General features: G+C 40.7%; 1 protein-coding gene across 1 annotated transcript in view; it reads right to left on the bottom strand.

Annotated features, from left to right (window-relative positions):
• LOC126194648 (leucine-rich PPR motif-containing protein, mitochondrial) overlaps positions 1 to 25,309 on the bottom strand; it is a 194,171-nt gene that overhangs the window by 30,062 nt on the left and 138,800 nt on the right. Inside the window, exons 16-17 of the mRNA XM_049932831.1 lie at positions 24,565 to 24,847; positions 5,385 to 5,607 (exon numbers count right to left, since the gene is read on the bottom strand). Of these exons, the coding sequence (XP_049788788.1) occupies positions 5,385 to 5,607; positions 24,565 to 24,847 (506 nt within the window). The remainder of the gene's footprint in view (positions 1 to 5,384; positions 5,608 to 24,564; positions 24,848 to 25,309) is intronic.

Raw genomic sequence — 25,309 nt, 5'->3', positions numbered from 1 at the left:
AAGTAGTCAATACCAGAAATATTTTGGAATTTTGAACAGGTTAATATTATCTCAGGTGTTTTTCTACAAAATTTCATATGAATTTGTACATGTGTTTTATTTCAAGCTAAAATCTACAAAAATAAATTATTTTCCTTTTTTACAACCAATATGTACTAGCTCTGAATGTACAGTTGAATTTCTTTTTTAGAAATATTTGAAATTATGAAATATTTGGCACACTTGAAATTTCTCTTATTAATTATTCAATCTGATATCATTTATTATGTTTATTTCTGCATTCATTAATAAAATAACATATAAATTAATAGAAGTTCATCTGTCAAGAAAATTTGCAAATGTTTTTGAATATTGTTATTAATGCAGACTGAAGTAGTAGTGGAGTAGTAGTGGGTATGTCTCTGATGTGACCAGATGTCTTTTTATATTTGGGAAGAACAATGTAATTTCGGCTTTGTTAATGTGAAAATTCGAAAGACAGTGTGACACAGAAAAATGTGAGAGAATAAAACATTCGTGGAAACACAAATAAAGTGCAGGAATTCTTCAGAGTTAACTATTTCAATTGGAACCATGAGATCCTAAAATATGAACATTTCAGGATCAAGTCTCAGCCCCTAGATGTGAAGAACTGGAGCTAACTACACGAAAAGAAGATACGTAAAAAGCTTATTGTAAATCTTACTCCTCTCATATTTTTGAAGAAGAGGCTTTACCACCAAAAACAGAAGTGACAACAACAACAAATTGTGGGAGGAGGAGATTACACTCTTCAGCAATTCTTTCCAGACAGTAAGTGATAAGTGTGCTAAGTCTGGTTTAAATTGGCCCAATGGTTTAGGAGGCGATGTGGAACGAACATTCATACTTAATTTTTTATAATGTGTACAGATAATGCATAAGTGCACCAGAATTAGAATTCTAGAGCATCTGAAAGGACCAGTAAAAAATGTCGTAAACAGCGGTAAAACATTTATTCCAAGTACATAGAAGGGAGGTTATACTGGATTATACACTCCTGGAAATGGAAAAAAGAACACATTGACACCGGTGTGTCAGACCCACCATACTTGCTCCGGACACTGCGAGAGGGCTGTACAAGCAATGATCACACGCACGGCACAGCTGACACACCAGGAACCGCGGTGTTGGCCGTCGAATGGCGCTAGCTGCGCAGCATTTGTGCACCGCCGCCGTCAGTGTCAGCCAGTTTGCCGTGGCATACGGAGCTCCATCGCAGTCTTTAACACTGGTAGCATGCCGCGACAGTGTGGACGTGAACCGTATGTGCAGTTGACGGACTTTGAGCGAGAGCGTATAGTGGGCATGCGGGAGGCCGGGTGGACGTACCGCCGAATTGCTCAACACGTGGGGCGTGAGGTCTCCACAGTACATCGATGTTGTCGCCAGTGGTCGGCGGAAGGTGCACGTGCCCATCGACCTGGGACCGAACCGCAGCGACGCACAGATGCACGCCAAGACCGTAGGATCCTACGCAGTGCCGTAGGGGACCGCACCGCCACTTCCCAGCAAATTAGGGACACTGTTGCTCCTGGGGTATCGGCGAGGACCATTCGCAACCGTCTCCATGAAGCTGGGCTACGGTCCCGCACACCGTTAGGCCGTCTTCCGCTCACGCCCCAACATCGTGCAGCCCGCCTCCAGTGGTGTCGCGACAGGCGTGAATGGAGGGACGAATGGAGACGTGTCGTCTTCAGCGATGAGAGTCACTTCTGCCTTGGTGCCAATGATGGTCGTATGCGTGTTTGGCGCCGTGCAGGTGAGCGCCACAATCAGGACTGCATACGACCGAGGCACACAGGGCCAACACCCGGCATCATGGTGTGGGGAGCGATCTCTTACACTGGCCGTACACCACTGGTGATCGTCGAGGGGCACTGAATAGTGCACGGTACATCCAAACCGTCATCGAACCCATCGTTCTACCATTCCTAGACCGGCAAGGGAACTTGCTGTTCCAACAGGACAATGCACGTCCGCATGTATCCCGTGCCACCCAACGTGCTCTAGAAGGTGTAAGTCAACTACCCTGGCCAGCAAGATCTCCGGATCTGTCCCCCATTGAGCATGTTTGGGACTGGATGAAGCGTCGTCTCACGCGGTCTGCACGTCCAGCACAAACGCTGGTCCAACTGAGGCGCCAGGTGGAAATGGCATGGCAAGCCGTTCCACAGGACTACATCCAGCATCTCTACGATCGTCTCCATGGGAGAATAGCAGCCTGCATTGCTGCGAAAGGTGGATATACACTGTACTAGTGCCGACATTGTGCATGCTCTGTTGCCTGTGTCTATGTGCCTGTGGTTCTGTCAGTGTGATCATGTGATGTATCTGACCCCAGGAATGTGTCAATAAAGTTTCCCCTTCCTGGGACAATGAATTCACGGTGTTCTTATTTCAATTTCCAGGAGTGTATTTTGCTGGTGTGTCGTATTGCATATAAGTCAGAATTGCTATAGCACAATAAAAACAGTTACAGCCAAAAGCAGAAAAGTCATCATTTAAATAAATTACAGTCTTTGGACTTGCATTACAAGAAGTTAATTTTATATGTTGTTTATGTGCATATCAACACCTCAGCTATACAATACAGTGAGCTGTTACCCTTACTCCGTCCATTTCTTAAATAATAATAATAATAATAATAATAATAATAATATCACAACAAGAAGTGATAGAGCAATTAGATGAAAAGAAGCAGAAATTACAAGCATTGGCCAAACGACTTAGAAGATACAAAAAAAGTGAAAATAGAAGGAAACAAAACCAAACATTCAACACAAACCAAAAGAAATTTTACCAGACAATAGATAACACACACATTAAAATAGACAATCCACTAAACATAGCAGACATGGAACACTTCTGGAGCAACATATGGTCAAACCCGGTACAACATAACAGGCATGCACGGTGGATACAAGCAGAAACAGACACATACAAGATGATACCACAAATGCCTGAAGTGATAATTTTGCAACATGAAGCCACCCAAGCAATTAATTCTACTCACAATTGGAAAGCCCCTGGAAAAGATAAAATAGCAAATTTCTGGCTAAAGAAGTTCACCTCAACACATTCACATCTAACTAAATTATTTAACAGTTACAGTGCAGACCCATACACATTCCCTGATACACTTACACATGGAATAACTTATCTGAAACCTAAATATCAAGCAGACACAGCAAACCCAGCTAAATATCGCTCCATAACATGCCTACCAACAATATACAAAATATTAACTTCAGTCATTACACACAAATTAATGACACATACAACACAGAACAAAATTATAAATGAAGAACAAAAAGGCTGTTGCAAAGGAGCACGAGGATATAAAGAGCAACTGATAATAGATGCAGAGGTGACGTATCAAGCTAAAACTAAACAAAGGTCGCTACACTATGCATACATTGATTACCAAAAAAGCTTTTGATAGTGTACCCCACTCATGGTTACTACAAATATTGGAAATATACAAAGTAGAACCTAAATTGATACAGTTCCTAAACATAGTAATGAAAAATTGGAAAACCACAATTAATATCCAAACAAATTCAAATAATATCACATCACAGCCAATACAGATTAAGCATGGAATATACCAAGGAGATTCATTAAGTCCTTTCTGGTTCTGCCTTGCTCTGAACCCACTATCCAACATGCTAAATAATAAAAATTATGGATACAATATTACTGGAACATACCCACACAAAATCACACATTTGCTATACATGGATGATCTAAAACTACTGGCAGCAACAAATCAACAACTCAACCAATTACTAAAGATAACAGAAGTATTCAGCAATGATATAAATATGGCTTTTGGAACAGACAAATGTAAGAAAAATAGCTTAGTCAAGGGAAAACACACTAAACAAGAAGATTACATATTGGATAACCACAGCGACTGCATAGAAGTGATGGAAAAAACAGATGCCTATAAATATCTAGGATACAGACAAAAAATAGGAATAGATAATACAAATATAAAAGAAGAACTAAAAGAAAAATATAGACAAAGACTAACAAAAATACTGAAAACAGAATTGACAGCAAGAAACAAGACAAAAGCTATAAATACTTATGCTATACCAATATTGACCTACTCATTTGGAGTAGTGAAATGGAGTAACACAGACCTAGAAGCACTCAATACACTTACACGATCACAATGCCACAAATATAGAATACATCACATACATTCAGCAACAGAAAGATTCACATTAAGCAGAAAGGAAGGAGGAAGGGGATTTATCAATATAAAAAACCTACATTATGGACAGGTAGACAATTTAAGAAAATTCTTTCTAGAACGAGCAGAAACTAGCAAAATACACAAAGCAATCACTCATATAAATACATTGGCTACACCACTGCAATTTCATAACCACTTCTACAACCCTTTAGATCACATAACATCAACAGATATGGAGAAAGTAAATTGGAAAAAGAAAACACTACATGGCAAGCACCCGTATCATCTAACACAGCCACACATCGATCAAGACGCATCCAACACATGGCTAAGAAAAGGCAATATATAGAGTGAGACGGAAGGATTCATGATTGCAATACAGGATCAAACAATAAACACCAGATATTACAGCAAGCATATTATTAAAGATCCCAATACCACAACAGATAAATGCAGACTTTGCAAACAACAAATAGAAACAGTAGATCACATCACAAGCAGGTGTACAATACTAGCAAATACAGAATACGCAAGAAGACATAACAATGTAGCAAAAATAATACATCAACAGCTTGCCTTACAACATAAACTTATAAAACAACACGTTCCCACATACAAGTATGCACCACAAAATGTACTGGAGAATGATGAATACAAATTACACGGGAACAGAACCATTATAACAGATAAAACAACACCACATAACAAACCTGACATCATACTCACCAATAAAAAGAAGAAATTAACACAACTAATCGAAATATCCATACCCAATACAACAAATATACAAAAGAAAACAGGAGAAAAAACTGAAAAATACATCCAACTGGCTGTGGAAGTCAAGGACATATGGCATCAGGATAAAGTTGACATTATACCAATTATACTATCAACTACAGGAGTCATACCACACAATATCCACCAGTACATCAATGAAATACAGCTACATCCAAACTTATATATACAACTACAGAAATCCGTAATTATTGATACATGTTCAATTACCCGAAAGTTCCTAAATGCAATATAACATATACCGTACAGTTAAAAGGAAGTCACGCTTGATCAAGGTCCGCGTCACTTTCCATTTTTGACCAGACATAACGCCTGAGAAAAGAAAGAAAGAATAATAATATTAATAATGGCAAACGTTGCTTACTGGAGTCAAGAAGGAACCAATCCTGCTGATGGTTTCTGTGTCACCAGCTTCTGCCAACTTGTTCAGAAAAAATCTGAAAATATGTGGTACAGGATGAGTTCCAGCTTCTAGCAAATCAAATACCATTTTACTTGCTTCACTTTGTCTCCCTGCCTTCACAAGTTTTTCTATTAACTTGGATATATTCATTGTGGTTATTTTTGGACCAGCTTCATTTTCTGCCCTGTAAGAGATCAATTAAGTATTACTATCTTCATACAATGAGTACTTTTTTTATTTAAATTACTTAAAGATAAAATCAATAAGTAAAATCAGGAAAAGACAATCCCATGCCGACTGACGTGTGGTGCATAGAAACACGTAACAGGATATAGTATTCACATTGGCTTTAAAGCTCTTGCTCTTCTTCTAGCAACAGTGTACACACACACACACACACACACACACACACACACTAACGCAAATGCCACTTTCTCACACGACTGCAGTCTCAGACAACAGAAACCACACTGCAAGCAGCAGCAGCACCAGTGCATGATGGGAAGGCAACTGGGTGGGGGTAAGGAGGAGGCTGGGGTGGGGTGGGGGAGGGTTAGTATGGTGGGGGCATTGGATATTGAAGGGCTGCAGTTTAGACGTGGGCAGGGGTGAGGTGGGGGGGAGGGAGAGGGGGAACAAGTAGCAGAAAGGAGAGAGATAAGAAGTATAAAGACTGGGTGTGGTGATGAAATGACGGCTGTGTAGAGCTGGAATGGGAACAGGGAGGGGGCTGGATCGGTGATGACTAATGAAGGTTGAGGCCAGGAGAGTTACGGGAACATAGGATGTATTGCAGGGAAAGTTCCCAACTGCGCATTTCAAAAAAGCTGGTGTTGGTGGAAAGAATCTGTATGGCACACGCTGTGAAACAGTCACTTAGATGAAGGATATCACATTTAGCAGCGTGTTCAGCAACAGGATTGTCCACTTGTTTCTTGGCCACAGTTTGTTGGTGGCCATTCATGCGGACAGACAGCTTGTTGGTTGAAGCTTAGCTTGTAAATCATATGATTAGTTTCACAGGTAGCCCTGCCTTTGATGGGTTAGGTGACGTTAGTGAGCGGACTGGAGCAGCTGGTGGTAGGAGGATGTATGGGACAGGTCTTGCATCTCGGTCTATTACAGGGGTATGAGACATGACGTAAGGGATTGGGAACAGGGGTTGTGTAAGGATGGAAGAGTATATTGTGTAGGTTTGGTGGACGGTGTAATACAACTGTAGGAGGGGTGGCAAGGATAGTGGGTAGGACGTTTCTCATTTCGGGGCACGACGAGAAGTAATCGAAACCCTGATGGAGAATGTAATTCAGTTGCTCCAGTCCTGGGTGGTACTAAGTTACGAGGGGAATGCTCCTCTGTGGCCGGACTGTGGGACTTTGGGAAGTGGTAGAAGACTGGAAAGATAAGGCACATCAGATTTGTTTTTGTACAAGTTTTTCTCTACTTTGATCTTTGTGACTTCTTGCCAATTTTAGTGAGTTTTTCTCCTTTTGCTATCATAGTCTCCCTCAGATTTCATCTCATTTTTTTCCTCCTTTTGCATACCTTTCATCCTTTTCATGATTTTTCACACATATTTGGGTGCATTTTTGCGTAATTTTTTTGGATGTAATTCTACTTTATATACATAATTTTTCGCATTTTGTGCACCACCATGGATCCTTGCTCCTTCAATCCATGTCAATACAGAAAAGTCTCCTTATCCCTAGGCAGATCCCAGTCCCACATAGTGTTCCTTGTTGTTGCTTGGCTCATGGAATCCCCCCTAATAGACTCATCATCAGATTACCCATCTCTGGCTGCCACCCTTCCTTCCACAATGACCTCCACCTGTTCAGATTGTGCCAATCCTTAGCGTTCACCAACATAGTCCTGCAAAACCATATCAACCAAGCCCAAACCTCCTTGTAGTACCTTCTCTCCATCCACAAAATTCTCGTGCTATGCAATCCCAAATTCCTGGAACACACATTGAAACTCTTGCCCTGCAGGAACTGGAGCAACATGCACAACGCGACCTCAAAAAAATCTCCACCCTGCTCACTTCCTACTCCCATGTCGGAATACCACTGTCCACCACCTCTACAACAACCTCCAAACCTCCCCCACATCCCCCCATAGCTGACAAACCCTGTCTCCCAGAACTAATACACTTACCCCACTCTCCAAAACTCCCTCCCACCACCACATAGAATCCAGAACCTAAACAGACCCACAAAAGCCTTAGTCCCACAGAAATATCAAACCCTTTCCAAAGGCCTCACCTTTTGCCCCACTCCCAAATTTAGTCGTACAGGACTTGTTAAATACCTTCTCTCCTTCTCCCAGTCCCTACAGTGGAAACACTTTTTCGCCAACCCGACCAATTTGACTCAACCTAAGATCAATACTGAACCTTGCCTAACTTAGTTCACTCCTCCATCCAACCATGATCCACCCCCACTACCCCCAAACCACCCCCTGTTCACTTTCCTCAATTTCTAAACCGCGAACCTTGCCTCACCATTATTCCCCAAATCCCTCAACATGCAAACTAACCTTACATCTGAAACTTCCTGGCAGATTAAAACTGTGTGCCCGACCGAGACTCGAACTCGGGACCATTGCCTTTCGCGGGCAAGATGCCAACCTATTCGTGGGCCATCTAGAGGAATCTTTCCTAAAAACCCAGAATCCTAAACCCCTCACCTGGATCAGATTCACTGATGGCTTCTTTGCTATCTGGATCGAAGGTGAGGACACACTATCCACATTCCTCCAGAACCTCAACAACTTCTGCCCCATTTGCTTCACCTTGTCCTACTCAACCCAACAATCCACCTTCCTAGATGTTGACCTCCACCTCAGAGATGGCACAGTACCTCCATCCATACCAAACCTACTAAGCACCAGCAATACCTCCACTTCGACAGCTGCCACCCATTCCATACCAAGAAGTCCCTTCCATACAGCCAAGCCACCCATAGTCGTCACACCTGCAGTGACGAGCACTCCCTCTCGGAATATACCGAGGGTCTCACTGAAGCCTTCACTGACCGTAATTATCCTCCCAACCTTGTACAAAAACAAATCTGTCGTGCCTTATCTTTCTAGTCTCCCACCACCTCCCAAAGTCCCACAGTCCGAACACAGAGGAGCATTCCCCTCATAACTCAGTACCACCCAGGACTGGAGTAACTCAATTACATTCCCTGCCAGGGTTTAGATTACCTCTCATTGTGCCCTGAAATGAGAAATGTCCTGCCCACTACCCTTCCCAGCCCTCCTACCGCGGTATTCCATCGTCCACCGAACCTACACTACTCGTCCATCCTTACACAACCCCCGCTCCCAAAACCTCTTGGTTCATATTCCTGTAATAGACCTAGATGCAAGACCTGTCCCATACATCCTCCTACCACCACATTCTCCAGTCCGGTCACTAGCATCACCTATCCCATCAAAGGCAGGGCTACCTGTGAAACCAGTCATGTGTTTTACAAGCTAAGCTGTAAACACTGTGCTGCATTCTATGTAGGCATGGGGTACGAAGTGTAGACAACCTCCTAGATGGTGTACCCCGGGCAATGCTGTAACATGGCACAGCGGCGAAAAGTCGACACATCCACGGTGGCCGGATGAGACAATGCCTCCCGGCCCACACAGAGGCAAATAGAGCAGAGTCTTAGCATGAAGAAGCTGAACGTATGCCAGTTCAACATAGAAGGCTACACGAGGACCAAGGGAGAAATCCTCGAAAAGATCTTAACGAGAGAACGAGTAAGTGTCGTACTCCTACAAGAGACCCACCTCACAGATGAAACCATCAATCGACTCAAAATACCAGGATTTACAGCTGTGAGCTACACTGGACACGACAAACATGGCATAGCCACCCTAGTGAAGAACGAACTCCTAAGGAATTTGGACACCAAAGTGGTACCAGCAGAGCATGCGATACGCATAAAACTGGGAGAGATGACACTGTATAATGTCTACAAACCTCCATCACAGAAATGGCCCACAGGTATCCTACCCGAGGCTAACCACCCAGCAGTTTACGCTGGCGATTTTAACTCTCAGCACACCAGATGGGGATACCCGAGATCCACAGCTGAAGGGACTGGACTAAGTGACTCGGCAGACAACCGGGACCTACGCCTCCTTTTCGACCCCAAGGACACAGCGACCTTCAAATCAAAGGCGTGGGGCACAACGTCAACACCTGACCTGACCTTCGTCACACGTGGAGCAACAGGTACACCCGTGCGAGCTATAAGAAGGGTCCTCGAGGCGTTCCCCTGAAGCCAGCACAATCCAGTAATAGTGGAGATCGGACTATCAATCCCAGTCATAAAAAGCCCCCCAATCCCCCGGTGGAACCTGAGGAAAGCTGACTGGAATAAATACCGATCCTATGTTGAGAAAACGATAAATCGGATACCACCAAAACCTGAGAACTACAAAAGATTCGTAAACTTAGTACAAAAAGTGGCCCTAAATGCAATTCCATGAGGATCGAGAAAGGAATACACCCGCTGCTGGACGAAAGAGTGTGAAACACAACTGGAGGAATATGAGAAGACTGGGGACGAGGAGACTGCAGACCAACTGATCAACGCCATGAATGAGGAAAGTAGGAGTAGATGGAAGGAGGCGATGGAGAATCTAGAGTATACCCACTCCAGCAGGAAGAGCTGGGGCCTGCTGAGGAAATTAGGCGGTGCCACAGCGCCTAACAGGCCGACTCTTGGAACCAGCGCATCTGAGATTGCAGCTGTCCTGAAACAGACCTCCAAAATCCAGCTAAAAACAGCCGAAAAGAGAGAAATTTCCCAAGAGCTAAGCAGTTTATTGCTTAATAACCCAACCAACATGGGCATTGTAAAAGAAGTGGAGACAGAAGAGATATCCCAGGCCTTGAAGCTAATGAAGACAGGAAAAGCAGCCGGACCTGACAACATCCTATCAGAATTCTTAAAGGAATTGGGAACTTTAGGAAGAAGGTGGCTGGCCAAACTTTGTACGGATTGCATAAGCACAGGGGTTGTGCCTAAGGAATGGAAAGAAGCAAAAGTCATCGCAGTGTTGAAACCCGGAAAGACTGGAGATAATCCTAGGAATTACAGACTAATATCCCTGCTATGTACCTCCGATAAATTATTCGAGAGAATATTGCCGACTAGATTAACTCCACACATCAAAGCCAACCTCCCAACATACCAAGCGGGTTTCTGAGCAGGTAGAAACTGCTGTGATCAAGTGCTGTCCCTCACAACCTATATTGAGAAAGGCTTCCAGAACAAGATGAAAACTGCCCTGGTCCTCATAGACCTCACATCAGCTTACGACACAGTATGGATTGAAGGGTTACTGCTTAAGCTAACTAGAATCATAAATTGCAAGCAGACTTATAAACTACTCAAGAACATACTAACGAACAGGAAAATCAAGGTCTCACTCCATGGCACGAACAGTAAGAGCATGGTTCTGAATAATGGTCTGCCACAGGGTTTGGCACTAGCACCCGCTCTCTTCAATCTATATATAGCTGACTTGCCAGAAACTAAATCACGCAAATTTGCATATGCAGATGACCTGGCCATCGCATATCAGAGTAAAAACTACAACGATCTCGACGAAACACTGAATGCAGACCTTGAAGTCCTGAACACCTATTATTCCAAGTGGCACCTACTTCCCAACCCCAACAAAACAACCAGCACTATAATGCACCTCAACAACAGAGAGACACACAGAAAATTACAGATCTTTTCAAATGGCCAAAGCATAAGACATGAGGATAAGCCTAAATATTTGGGAGTGAAACTAGACCGGACCCTAACGTACAGCTCACACCTCAAAGACACAAAGCAAAAACTAAAATCCCGCAATGCTATCCTTTCAAAACTGGCTGGAACAACATGGGGATGTGGAGCGAGCACTTTGAGAACTTCAGCACTAGCCCTTGTCTACAGTGTAAATGAATACTGTTCACCAGTCTGGAGGAGAAGTGCACACGTATCTAAAGTGGATGTCCAGCTGAGGGAGACAATGCGAATAATCTCGGGAACACTCAGAGCCACCCCCTGTGCATGGCTCCCTGTACTAGCGAACATAGAGCCTCCAGAAATCAGGCGATCACAGCTAGCCCTAAAAACCTACAGGAAAATTATACACAACCCGGACCTCCCTATCCACCAAGATCTGACACCGACAAACAGGCTTAAATCCAGATCACCCTTTTGGAAAATCGGTGAAGAACTACAAGCCTTTGAGCCGAGAACGGCCTGGAACGAAGTATGGTCGGCAAGTGAATCTAAGAACAAAAATTTAGTACACGATCCGAACAAAAAGATTGATGGCTTCAACCTACCAAGAAGAGTGTGGACAGCTCTAAACCGGGTCAGAACGAGTGTTGGGAGATGTAAACACCTGATGAACAAGTGGGGCCTGGCAGACAGCGCTGTATGTGTGTGTGGTGAAATACAGACAATGGACCATCTACTCGTGTGCAAAGTGTATGGCTATGGTGGTGAACTCATGGACATACATAGACTCAGTGACTCAGCCATAGAGTGGCTCAAAAACATATCTAATATAGTGTAGAATTATATTGTTTTCTTTTTTAGTATATAGTGATAAGAATATTGTAAATTATGCCTCTGTGATGCCGAACGAGTAAATAAATATGTAGGCATGACAACCAACAAGCTGTCTGTCTGCCGCATGAATGGCTACCGACAAACTGTGGCCAAGAAACAAGTGGACCACCCTGTTGCTGAACACGCTGCCAAACATGATATCCTTCATAGCCTGTGCCATATGGATCCTCATCAACACCAGCTTTTCTGAGCTGTGCAGGTGGGAACTTTCCATGCAATATATCCTACGTTCTCGTAACTCTCCTGGACTCAACCTTCGTTAGTCACTGAGTCACTGTCCTCACCCATCCAGCCCCCTCCCTGTTCCCATTCCAGCACTACACAGCCGTCATTTTACCGCCACACCCAGTCTCTTTATTTCTTTTTATCTCTCTCCTTCCGCTACTCCCCCCCCCCCCCCACCTCGACCCTGCCCGCCGCCCAAACTGCAGCACTTCACTGTCTGCCATCCCCTCCACACATCCCTCCCCCAACCTGCCCCAGCCTTCTCCTGAAAGCTATAATTGTGTGAATCTTTTTGTTGTGCCTATTGCGGCTAGTATCTCTGCTATATGGTGAGTAGGAACTTTGCTTCTCTAATATTATTACATTCCATTCTGGATTTTCCATTTTTTGATTTCATTATTGTTAAAGATAATATCACCTGAACTTAAATTGAGGATTAGCAACCACCAGCTATATAGTTAACAAGATTGAAGGCATGCCCAATGGCATAGTCAGACTGGAGAAACATGCATAGAAAATATGGTAAAATTATACGATCAGTGCTGATACAAAAAATGTGCTGTAACCTCACCCTCAAAGATTTTGTATGAACAGGTATCTTAGCCAGAATTTATGATGTTTGGTGACAAATTTTCCATGATACCAATTAAACTGAAAGTGTAATAACTGGCAGTCATATTTTAGTGTGACAGACTCCCACATGAGCCCAGTCTGTCAAATAAGTGGCCATGCCATGAATTCCAAAAATTTTTCTAGCCATAAGAACAGTACAGCTACAAATTTCTTAACCATTAAAATAAAACATAATTAACAAAACTCAAAAACCTACAACAGAAAAACCTCTCCATACTGTTTGTTTGCGTTATAGCCAAACAAAAAAAAAAAAAAAAAAAAAAAGCTGAAGAGGTGACGGAATGACTCCGACTCTCTTCTACAAACTTACGAGGAAATAAGTGATAGGACGGAAAGAAGTCCTATGTGAGATCTCAGAGACAGAGCACGAGAAGCTCTGGCCATCTAAAGTAATCATCCTAGCATCCACCTGAAATGATTAAAGATGACCATTGGAAAACTATCTGTATTACCAAGAGAGGAGGTGCAGACTTCCATGTACCTGCCGTTTGTCTAAAAGGATCAACAACTCCTCAGACACTGAAGCATCATAGGGTTGCATATGTATAACGTGTTGCCTCCTTGGACTGCGTGGATCACAACAAGGCCAACAGACGGCTGGACAAGCGTCACCAGAAGTCCTCTGTGCCGGGGACGTATTTCCTCTGCCATGTCACATGTGCAGAACTGGCTTATTATTTCTTATTAAACACCTCTCCATGAGAGAGATAGCACAGAGGTAAGACAATGGACTTGCATTTAAGTTTTCAGTACAATGGTGTTTCAAATTCTCACACGCCATCCAGAGTTATTATTCCCATGATTTTCTTAAATCACTTAAGGCAAATGCTGGAATGGTTCCTTTGAAAGGGAAGAGGCAATTTCCTCCCCCACCCTTCCACAATATGAACCTGTGCTTTCATTATTTTGGTAGAGATATTTGATTAGAGCTTCCAGGACCCAGAACAGGAACACTTGCAATGTGGAAGAAGTCCATGTCAAGAATGGCTACACAGTTTGTCTGAATAGTAGTCCAGAGACAGCAATTCACACTGACAGCACTTGCAATCTGAACATGATCTCTAATGACACCATCACGGACAGAATGTTAAAGCCTAATTTTCCTTCCTTCCTATTCTTCTGAATATCATTTGGGTATTTAGTTGAACACTGCTTCTACATTTTATGGTGTGTAATTTTATGTGTAAGTTGGCATAGTGAATGTAACCGATTCCAAAGGTATGATATGAGGTGAGAGTCACTGTTAAGTGAGCAGCTGAATGGATTTATTATGAAAATGATGAACTTACGTGGTAAAGATGTCAAGATGCCAGATTTTCAAACTGCTCATAAAGCTTAACCATTTCACAAGTTTGAAGTGATGCATCACGAAGCGTATGTGAGTCTGGAATTGTGAGCAGTCATCACATTGTGTTGTAATATGTACTTAGGCAAAGTGACTTGTTACTCAACGTCTACTTGGCTGACGAATGATGACACTCCCAGTGAAAGTTAATTTGTTTGACTGTTAAGTGTTGCGAGTTGTATCAATTGTGAAAGTATCTTAGCCTTGATGGACGCTGTGTCACCAATGCGGTATGGCGCACTGAGAAAATGGGTGAGCCAAGATAATCATGCTCACATTAGAGAGAGAGAGAGAGAGAGAGAGAGAGAAGGATTCATTCTATTGTAGAGATAGTACAAAACTGTCACTAGTGAACAATATAGAGGATTAATGTCAAATCACACATCGATATACACCCACAAATTGTAAATGAAAAGTTATCTTGCTTGCGATACTGTAACTGAAAATGCAATAAACTATACTGAACAGAAGAGCTTTCATTATTTTGGTAGATATATTTGATTAGAGCTTCCAGGACACAGAACAGGAACACTTGCAATGTGGAAGAAGTCCATGTCAAGAATGGCTACACAGTTTGTCTGAATAGTAGTCCAGAGACAGCAATTCACACTGACAGCACTTGCAATCTGAACATACACACTATTTCAAATGAAAGGTAAAGATATTTTGGAACACCAGATACTTTTGAACTGGTTAAACCAACTGACGTATACACATGAAAAAAAGTTTTGCATCACCCTGGTTCCCAGAACTCCTGAAGACAGACGTTGACTGTGGATATTGCATCACAGACACAGTCCCTTTGACTTTTCAGAGATGTCACTAAACCCGCCAAAATATGTAAACAACCATGCATGAGCAGCGACTATTAGATGGACGAGGTACGATAGCTGATCAGTTCGTCATTCCACCAGGAAGGAGGCACACGGCTCGCATTGTCTGTAGTTCAACCATGGCTGGATGGTCAATACTGCAGTTCGATCACGTCTGCATTGTTACTTTGTGCCAGGAAGGGCTATCAACAGGGGAAGTGTCCAGGCGTCTCGGAGTGAACCAAAGTGATATTGTTCAGACCTGGAGGAGATACAGAGAGACAGGAACTGTTGATGACATGCCTCACTCAGGCCGCCTAAGGGCTACTACTGCAGTGGATGACTGCTACCTACGGATTATGACTCAGAGGAACCTTGACAGCAACACCACCATGTTGAATAATGCTTCTCGTGCAGCCACAGGATGTCGTGTTACAACTCAAACTGTGCGCAATAGGCTGCAGGATGCACAACTTCACCCTTGACGTCCATCTTTGGAACCATGACACCATGTAGCGCAGTATGTATGGGCCCAACAACATGCTGAATGGACCGCTCAGGACTGGCATCATGTTCTCTTCACCGATGAGTGTTGCATATGCCTTCAACCAGACAATCGTCGGAGACATGTTTGGAGGCAACCTGGTCAGGCTGAATGCCTTAGACACACTGTCCAGAGTGTGCAACAAGATGGAGGTTCCCTAATGTTTTGGGGTGGCATTATGTGGGGCTGACATATGCCACAGGTGGTCGTGGAAGGCACAGTAATGGCTGTACAATATGTGAATGCCATCCTCCAACCGATAGTGCAACCATATCAGCAGCATATTGGTGAGGCAAAGGTCTTCATGGACAACAATTCGCGCGCCCATCAAGCACATGTTGTGAATGACTTCCTTTAGGATAATGACTATGCTCAACTAGAGTGGGCAGCATGTTCTCCAGACATGAACCCTATTGAACATGCCTGGGATGGATTGAAAAGGGCTGTTTATGGACGACGTGACACACCAATCGCTCAGAGGAATCTATGCCGAATCGCAGTTGAGGAGTGGGACAATCTGGACCAACAGTGTCTTGATGAACTTGTGGATAGTATGCCACGACGAATAAAGGCATGCATCAATGTAAGAGGTTGGGCTACTGGGTATTATAAGGTCTTGTATGGTGGTACAACATGCAATGTGAGGTTTTCATGAGCAATAAAAAGGGCGGAAATGATGTTTATGTTGATCTCTATTCCAATTTTCTGTACAGGTTCCGGAACTCTCAGAACAGAGGTGATGTGAAACATTTTTTTTAAGGTGTGTGTAAGGAGCAGTCACATGAAAATGGGACTGATGGGGAAAAAAGTAAATAAACTGTTTATTACTTAAAAATTAATCTCTACAACTTTTAAAACATTTATATCACTGTGAGACCAGATGCCTTCATGGAAAAATGTTCGCAGCTGCCTACAGAACCATGGTTACACCCAGGTGTGCACTTCTTTGTCTGAAGCAAACTGACAGCCATAAATGTCCTCCTTCAGGGTTCCAAATATATGGAAATTCCATGGTGAGAGATAGGGACTGCATGGAGGATGTGGGCGGGCCCACATGTGGCCAACATTATTTAGACTAGACTACAGAAGTTTCGCTGGGAAGCTCTTACACATCCACCATACAGTCCAGATCTCTCCCTATGTGATTCCCTTATTTTTGGAGCCCTGAAGGAAGACGTTCATGGCCGCTGATTTGTTTCAGACAAAAAGGAACATGCTTTGGTACAATCATGGTTCCATAGGCAATCAGAAACATTTTTCCATAAAGGCATTGACCATCTTGTCTCACAGTGGGATAAATTATTACCAGTTATGACAACTACTTTTAAAATAATGAACAGATTACTTACTTTCTTCCATCTGTCTCATTTTCATCTGACTACCCCCTATAACAGTTGGGGTAGTTATAAGAAATATACTGAATGACACCTAACAAGATCCAAATACTTGCACAACCCTGTAGAGGAAAGTCAATTAATTAATCTTTCGCTGCTACAGATGTGCTCTCTATATTCTGTGCTAAGTGCTGCATTATTATACCTGTATCGCTCACCGAATGCTGTGGTCCATTCTGAGAGACGGCATTACGGCTGCTAGGAAACACTTATCACTTGATTTTCAGAAAACTATAAGGTGAAAAAAAATTTGACTTTTGCACATCTTACAGTCCAATATCTTCCTAAGATAAAGGGTGGAATTTTGTTTCATTACATGTCATAGTTACAGCACTGCATCAAATTCAGTAAACATTGCACAAAATTTTAAAGGGTCTGCAGAGGTAAAACCACACTGTGTGTGCACGAAATGCAGATAAGATATCGTAATTTCATTTAAACCTGAGGGCAGAATGATATCTCATTTCATTCTCAAGGTACTGATTTTTACATCCAACGGATAGTACTATACGATGCGCCCATTTTCGTTCCTGTGCCTCATGAATCGTGTAATTATAACAATCATCAATCTTCATATTTCTTAAATGGTTCAAGATATCAAAAACAGTTTTTTTTTCTTTTTTTGCGCACAGACAGATACATATGTTGAGTGATAAACACTTAAAACTTTTTTTTCCGTAGGGACATATGCACGTAACTCCTCTGCAGCAGTGAGAGATGGGCAGAATGGGATGTGTAAACACTTCAGTAGTGCTTCAGGCAAACCCAGGGACTTTGTTTAAACCTTCTTCGGTATCTGGAGAGCGGTGGAGCATGACGAGTTAACTCGTCTGTGAACCAGAACTTTGACGCTCCAAATGCTCCTCTAGCAAGTGGAGGGTTAGAGTTCTAGTTCACAGATTATGTTACCAGTGAGAGAGGAAGTACGGTATCGAGAGTGGATGACTCTGAATGATTTGTTACCACAGTTTCTGAGAAAAAATGGCCAGCAAATATGGTAAAGTAAGGAAACAAAATAATGATAAGAGAAGTAATGAAAGAGTAACGAGGCACACACATTTAATTTGAAAAGTGTACACGAAAAGTGTACACAATGCCTGTCCTAATGTGTCAACTGACTGGTCATTTACACATCAGTCCTTGCAAACAGTGGGACTCCCTGGGGCAGGGGCCAGGCTAAAGGACATAACTGAATGGTAGGCCCTGGTGGAGGACACAGTAGACAACTACTCCTGAGTGTTCATTCAAAGAGGAGATAAAATCTGTGAAGGAACAACAAACATCTGTTGCAATGTGTGATATTTTTGAGATGAAAGTTGATAATCACTTAGATTCTGGTAGTGAAATATTATTAATCTCACCGGAATTGTTATCAGTAATGAGAAAAAAAGCATTATTGTCCCATACTACCAGTAACAGGGGTTTTTGTTATCGAAATTAACAATCAGAAGTGAAAGCAAATTAATCCATTGACTTGCCAATATTTTTCCCTTTAGTCGTCCCTCTATTTACATTTATGAAAACCAGTGTATTCACATTTTTCTCAAAATGAAATAATTTTTTTAAGACAAATTCTTTATAAATCTATCCTTACTATTTATTGAAGTGATGAGGAGTGAAGATAATACTGTTTTATAAGTTTTTGTTGGCATGGTATTCCCTTAGATGTTACTCTCACACATACATGTTCCACATCCACGAGGATCTCCTCAGCACAGATCTATGGAGCGAAAAACTAATCTAATCTAATACCGCATATCACTTTTCTTCTTCCTTGCTTTGCACACTTCACAGTTTCTGGAGGCTGTTTCCTTGATGGGAAAGGGGGGGGGGGGGGTAAACCTAAGAAAATCTATTAACAGAGAAGAAGAAACATAAAGAAGAAGCTTTAGCTGCTCAGCCCGTCTAATGGCTGGCAGTGTAATAATGGACTTGAAACCTGTGGCCAACTGTGAGCCAGCAGTATAAGCCAACGGGTTAAGAAAGAAACATATCTACCAATTAAAATTAATTTACTCATCTTTTATCAAACATTGCTAGTTATACTTAATTTAAACCTAGATGTCTTATTAGGCTTGGACTGGTTAACTTATAACAGGGTATTGTTAGATTTTAACCAGGAAAGAACTTTATGGGAAATACCATAGTTAAGCAAGTATAAGATGACCCTGAATATAAGACGGCCCGGAATATAAGACGACCCTGAATATAAGACGACATCCTTTTTGCAAGAGGCTTCTTGAGAAAAAATTATTTTTAACATATTCTGAGTAATCAACATTATAAAGCATTTTAGCAACATAAAGTACCTGCCTAAAAAGTTAACACTACAACTGTTCTAAATTTATGCTATTTATTGAGTGTCTATATTTTGACAATACAACAATGAATAAAATAAATGAAAAGAAGTGGTTTACATTAATTTGACCATGTCGCCTTTGATATCACTATTTTTAATTATCGTAATACTAATAGCGCAGCTGTGAAATTTATGTCTTTGTTGTCACAAATATTTGACTGTTTTTGTGATTTCTGAGGTTGTGGTAAGCGTGGGATCTGAGAAAACAGCTGTTTCTATCCGAATAAATATCAGATTTCGCTTCCGTGCTGACGTAAGGATGTGACAATGTCTCTTGTTTCCAAAGTTATCGTCTGCCCGCTGCTCTCTCATTGGCTGGGTAGGACCACACATCCCCTTCCGTTCCCGTCACACATCACAGTGACTGTCGACAACATTACTGCATGAAAAACCTACGTATGCCACTGGCCCCTATCTAGACTTTTACCATCTTGCAGAAATGAAGACTATTGTCCAATTTTAGTCAATTCAGTTCTGATTACAAGTGTATTCAAGCAAACTGCAGTTTGAAAATGTGAGATGTTCCAAAAAAAGGCCAAAGTTTGCGGTATAGATTCCCACAGTTGGCAACATGACGTAATTTGCTGTTGGTTCATACTCCCCTCTCTGCACTCATCTAGTTTTTAGTCAAGCTGGTATCACTGTTCCCCTTCCAACCCTTCCGTAGTGCTGTGCTTGAGCAAGTGCGAAAGATAGATTTCAATATCTTCTAGGGTGCAAGTCATGTGTAATAACAACAACTAGCGCATAAATAAAAGATCACAATCATGATTAAGTAAAATTTATTTTTTGCTTGTCTTGTGATCTAGTGACGTCTGTTGCTACTATCTCCATGATGGATTTTGCTGCTGTAATTTATTCTCCTGACAACAATGAATCAATTCTGGATTAATTTTCCTTCTTGTTTCATCTTAATGTCACCATTATGTTCTAAAGCTGATTAAAAGCTGGTAACATTTTTACCCGGTATTCTAATATGTTAACGGTGACTGAATATCTGATGTGCACACCCCTTTGGTAAATCATTACATTCTCTCAGTATGAGAACTTTTGTTGTAAACCTGTTCAGACACAAAAGGAGTTTGTAAGAGGATAGAATTTAGTGCTGTTTCTTCCTGCATTTCACAAAATTGTCAAATTTTAAGCAGAGCAATTGATTGTTGTAGTATCCAGTTCATAGTTTCTCACATATCCCTTGCACTAGCACCGCATGAGGCAAAATCACGTGGTTGTTCGAGTAACGTCGATCCTGTACAGAGCGCTTAGGCATATCTGGAAGTCTTGAGCCTGTTCCAGTGCGAAAACCGACTGCTGACTCCGCCCTTCCGAATTTTCCAAAATAAATCTGTACATGATAACAACAGCCGAAGCTTCATCTGAAAATGTAAGATGACTTAATCTGCAAATATATGACAACTCTCCATTTTTTGAACGACACATTTGGGAAAAAACCTCGTCTTGTAATTGGATAAATATGGTAGATAGTAAAATTGCTAGCGTAGCTTTCCAAAATAATATATTAGAATTTATAGAAGAAGATTGGTGAAGCGTATTTATTTACCATCTTCTACTAGTATTGTTATGGTAGACGAAATGAAACAAGCAAAAGAGGAATTACTAAGCAAAATTAAGTCAAAAGCGAGAGAATCGCTCGTATAACCAAGAGAACAAAACCTCAACTAGATAGTATTTCATTAAAATACAAAGATGCATCTTTGGATAGACCAGGAATCATTAAGGAATACATGTGTAGGTTCATAGGAAAAGATGAGAAGCCTTTCTTTTGTAAGCTCTATCCAAGACCAATGCAGTGAGGGAAGAGATACAAAACATGATTAACAATGACATAATTGAAAGTGGCCTTAGTGTCTACAATAATCTGTTATTACTGGCTAAGAAACATGCAAGAGTTGTATGTTTACTTTTGGATGAATGAATACTTAATAAACATGTAGAAACTGAGCAGGATAGACCCGTGAGTATAGAAAATTTATTATCTGGGTTTGAAGAAACAGAATGTTTTAGTTCAATGGATTTAATGGACAAATATTGACAAGTCAAATTACACAAAAAGTCAAGACAATATGGCTTTGTCGTTTGAGAGTAAATCTTATCCATTCAAGGTTTTACCATTTGGTTTGAACATTTCAGCAACATATTTCATGGGTGCTTTAGGTAAACTGCTAGTCCATACAACTTGGGAAGACCTTTGAAAATTTCTGGTACATACCTTTAGGCAATTAGAAGAAAAGAGGATAACAACAAAACTTTCTAAGTAGTATCAGGTACGAAAAGAATTGAAATTTTTGGGAACTATCATCAGAATACAAGGAAAAAACAAGCTGATCCAGAAAGAATACAAGGTATAAAAAACCATCCACATCCAAAGAATGTCAAACAATTGTGAAACCATGTTATATAAATTATATACAACAGGCTAGCAGATGAATGATCCTCATTTATTAATTTTATAGAAACAAAGATATACCTGGACCTGGGATGATGGTAAATCTGAAGCATTTAATATCAAGCAAGCTGTTCTACATGTTACTATTTTACATCATCCTAAAATGACCAAACATTTCAATTGGTCACAGAGACATGGGAATATGGGTAGAGTTGTGAGCTGTTCCAAGAAGAGTGGGACCCAGACGAGAGTAAATAGCATTTGTTAGTTGAAGACTTAATAAAAATTAGATGAATTACTCAGCAACTGAGAAAAAGTTGTTATCGACCATACAGAGTCTACAAAAATTCCAGACCCTAATGAGGAGCTCAAAAATAGTAATATACAGGGTGGTCAAACCTGAAAAGCTTGTAAGGGTGTAGCAGGGTAGGTTATGCTGAGAGCTAATGGTTAAGAAAAAAAAATTTGAGATGTTGCGCTGTCTCCATGTTAATTAGGATTGAAGTTAGGCAATCAAGCCACTGTGTGAATTCAAGCAGCCCATCAGAGATGGTGTTACCAAATGTGTTCTTGTTTGGTTTCCTAAAATCAAACAAAAGTGCATTTCAAAAATTGCGGGACCAATGACCTCGTTGTTTGGTCACCTCCCCCAAATCAACCAACCAACAAAAATTGGACATGGGTTGATAGCAATGATCGAATCTGAGCTAAAGGATGAGCAGTGTCATGTGCTATGATCTATCCTATGGGAAAAACTGACATTAACTGTACCTGATGGGCCACTTGAATTTGTGTGCACAATGGTCTGATTGGCTACCTTCAATGATAATTAGCTAAGGAACAGAACAACACATTGTGCTTTCAGCACAACCTACCTGGCAACACCCTTACAAGCTTTTTAGACTGTTTCTGACCACACTGTATGCAGCCCACCAGGCCATGTCTTTCCTAAAGGAAAGCAGACTGTTACACAGTAGATGTGAGATTTTTTCTTTTCTTTTCCTGCTAAGGATCACATGAAATAACTTATGTCTTCCTTTTTTCTCCTTTCTTTCTTTCCAATAGTTTCCATTCTCTTCCTATGTTTTTTTCTTTTTTCTTCTGTCCCTACTGTGCCTTTCATCTTCTTTGTTTTCATCTGGCAAACCCTTAAAACCTTTTATTTTTATTTTGAACTTTTCTCTTTTTCCTATTTCTTCCTCCATTATTTCCATTTACCTCAGGACTGTTTTAACTTCTCCGATAAAAGTCGCCAATGATTTTGTGTTTCTGTCAAAGTTAAAAATTACAATTATTATTATTATTATTTTCATCTAGCCTTTGTAGGCTTCCACAGAATACAACCCTCTCTTCCTCAATGTTTCTAATACTTGTTCTGTTTTTTGGTAAACTCCTTTATTAATTCTTAATTTCCATTTCCCACTGTCATATTTTTGTCCCAAGCTGTGGGAAAACCAAGATGATTACTTACGGAAAAATTGTCCGCAATTTATAGGCACTTTTAAAGAATTTTTACCATGAGATGGCTAATCCATCAGCAAGGGTGATGAATTAGGTTAGACTTTGCCAATATTGTTCAGACAAATGTGCTACATGAGCTCAAATGATTTCAGAGTTCCAAGTTATTTTAAATGAGCTGCCTCATTTGTCTACAGGTCTTTCACCAATGGAGCTATTAAATAGAAAATTTATCAGAGAAATGCTGTTAAAATTATTTAAAAGGCCAAAAGATACTATCCAACATAGGAATGATGTACATTAATGTGTGGAAAAGGAATTGAAGAAAAGTTCTCAAATTAGAGTAAACGAACACTTCTGTAAAACTGCAACACCAAATTAGAAGATGGGCAACATGATGTTGATTAAAGCTTTTCACCCAAATCTAATTTAAAGAAGGAAGCTACCAAATTTTTTCACAATTATGTAGGTCCATATACGGAGGTTTGTATTCAACATCCAAAGGCAGTGTTTCTTGTAGATCCTTCAAACAGTGGACAAGAGATTACACAAGTTGGTACAATAAAAAGATTTATAACTTAAAAAATTGATTTCAGGGGAGTTCATATTCTGTATGAACCATGCAGTGTGACGCCAGTAAGAAGCCCAAGTTGTCCATTATAATTTTTCCAAGTTCGATTGGCATACAATGGTCTCTTCCTTGCTTATTATCCTACCTTCTTTAAATTTCGTTTCTTCCATTAGCTTATCAGTAAAAGTCAGGTACTAAGATATAAGTTACACTTTTAGTAACTGCCACAGCATCTACAAAAATCCATCAACAGAAATGGTGATTATGTCGAAAAATAGCTAAATGTTGAAGCTGTAAACTGCTGTAAACCATTGTAGAAATAAACAGGTCTATGTACTTGTAAAAAATAGGAGACCTTACTTTTGGGATTACCCTCGTACTAAAACTGTGATTATGTCGTATACATAGCTGCTGCACCCAATAGACCTCATGGACAGTAAACACAGATTTTGGGGCCAGTCTGATTTAGGAGCAAAGTTTTCTTGCTCTGGTAGGAAATGAGTAAATGACCAACAAGGTAAAAGACACACTATTTTGTACCCCTTGCTACAGATGATACAAAAATAAAAATGAATGGTTCAGAAAATTTTAAAAACCAAAACTGGATGTACACAACCTTCCATACACTCAAATAATTGAGAATGATAATACATGCAAATCTCAAATCAGTCAATGCAAAATTCTGCTGAAAATTTTACTTTGATTTATGAGTATTACTAAAGAAACATAAAAGTTTTTCCTATATTAACCTTCTTTTTATTTCTAGGGCTTTGTCTAAATCATCATTATTTAGGGCTTTTCGAAATTCCTTTAGCAAGATTTGCTCAGTTGCAGGGACCTTATCTACATGTTGCACTTCACGTGTCTTTGTTTTTGTTTCCTGGGAAATCTGTGGAATTACAAAAGGGGCAGTTCTTCCTTTCTGTTCTAGGAATGTACCCAGTGTGAACAGGAATTTATCAGTTGGCTGCACATCCTCTTCTTGCATCCTTGTCCAAAGTCCAAGAGCTTTGTCCACATCTTCATTATTACCTGTAACAATGATTTTTAAATCATTCAGCTAGTAGATTGCAGCCTGAAGATTTGTCATTTTACTATGATGATAAACTCAATGACATGAGAAGAAAAGTTAAAGAATATAGTCTTTTGGAAAGATAAGGAATCCCCTATGCTAAAGATGGAAATCCAGCATTACACTCTGGACAAAGTAGTCAGAAAAAAAGACACCAATAAACAAAAATTATTCATCAGCAGATAAATGACCAATGGAATTACATATATGCTACAGAATGCCCATATTCGAAAGTGTCATTCAGCTCTACTTGACTGTTAGCTGCTGTTTCATCTTAAAAGTAAGTAATAAGTATACTGCTGATTTAATTTCTTATGTCTGATGAAACTCTACAAACAGTTACAGAATTCAACTATTACTCAACAGATTAAAACTGTATTACTATGTGAGTGTCAACTGGAGTCCAGTCTTTCATCTCATTC

The sequence above is a fragment of the Schistocerca nitens genome, chromosome 7 (genome assembly GCF_023898315.1).
Source record: "Schistocerca nitens isolate TAMUIC-IGC-003100 chromosome 7, iqSchNite1.1, whole genome shotgun sequence".
Lineage (NCBI taxonomy): Eukaryota > Metazoa > Arthropoda > Insecta > Orthoptera > Acrididae > Schistocerca > Schistocerca nitens.
Note: the sequence above shows the minus strand (reverse complement) of the source record. Positions and strands in the feature narration are given on the sequence as shown.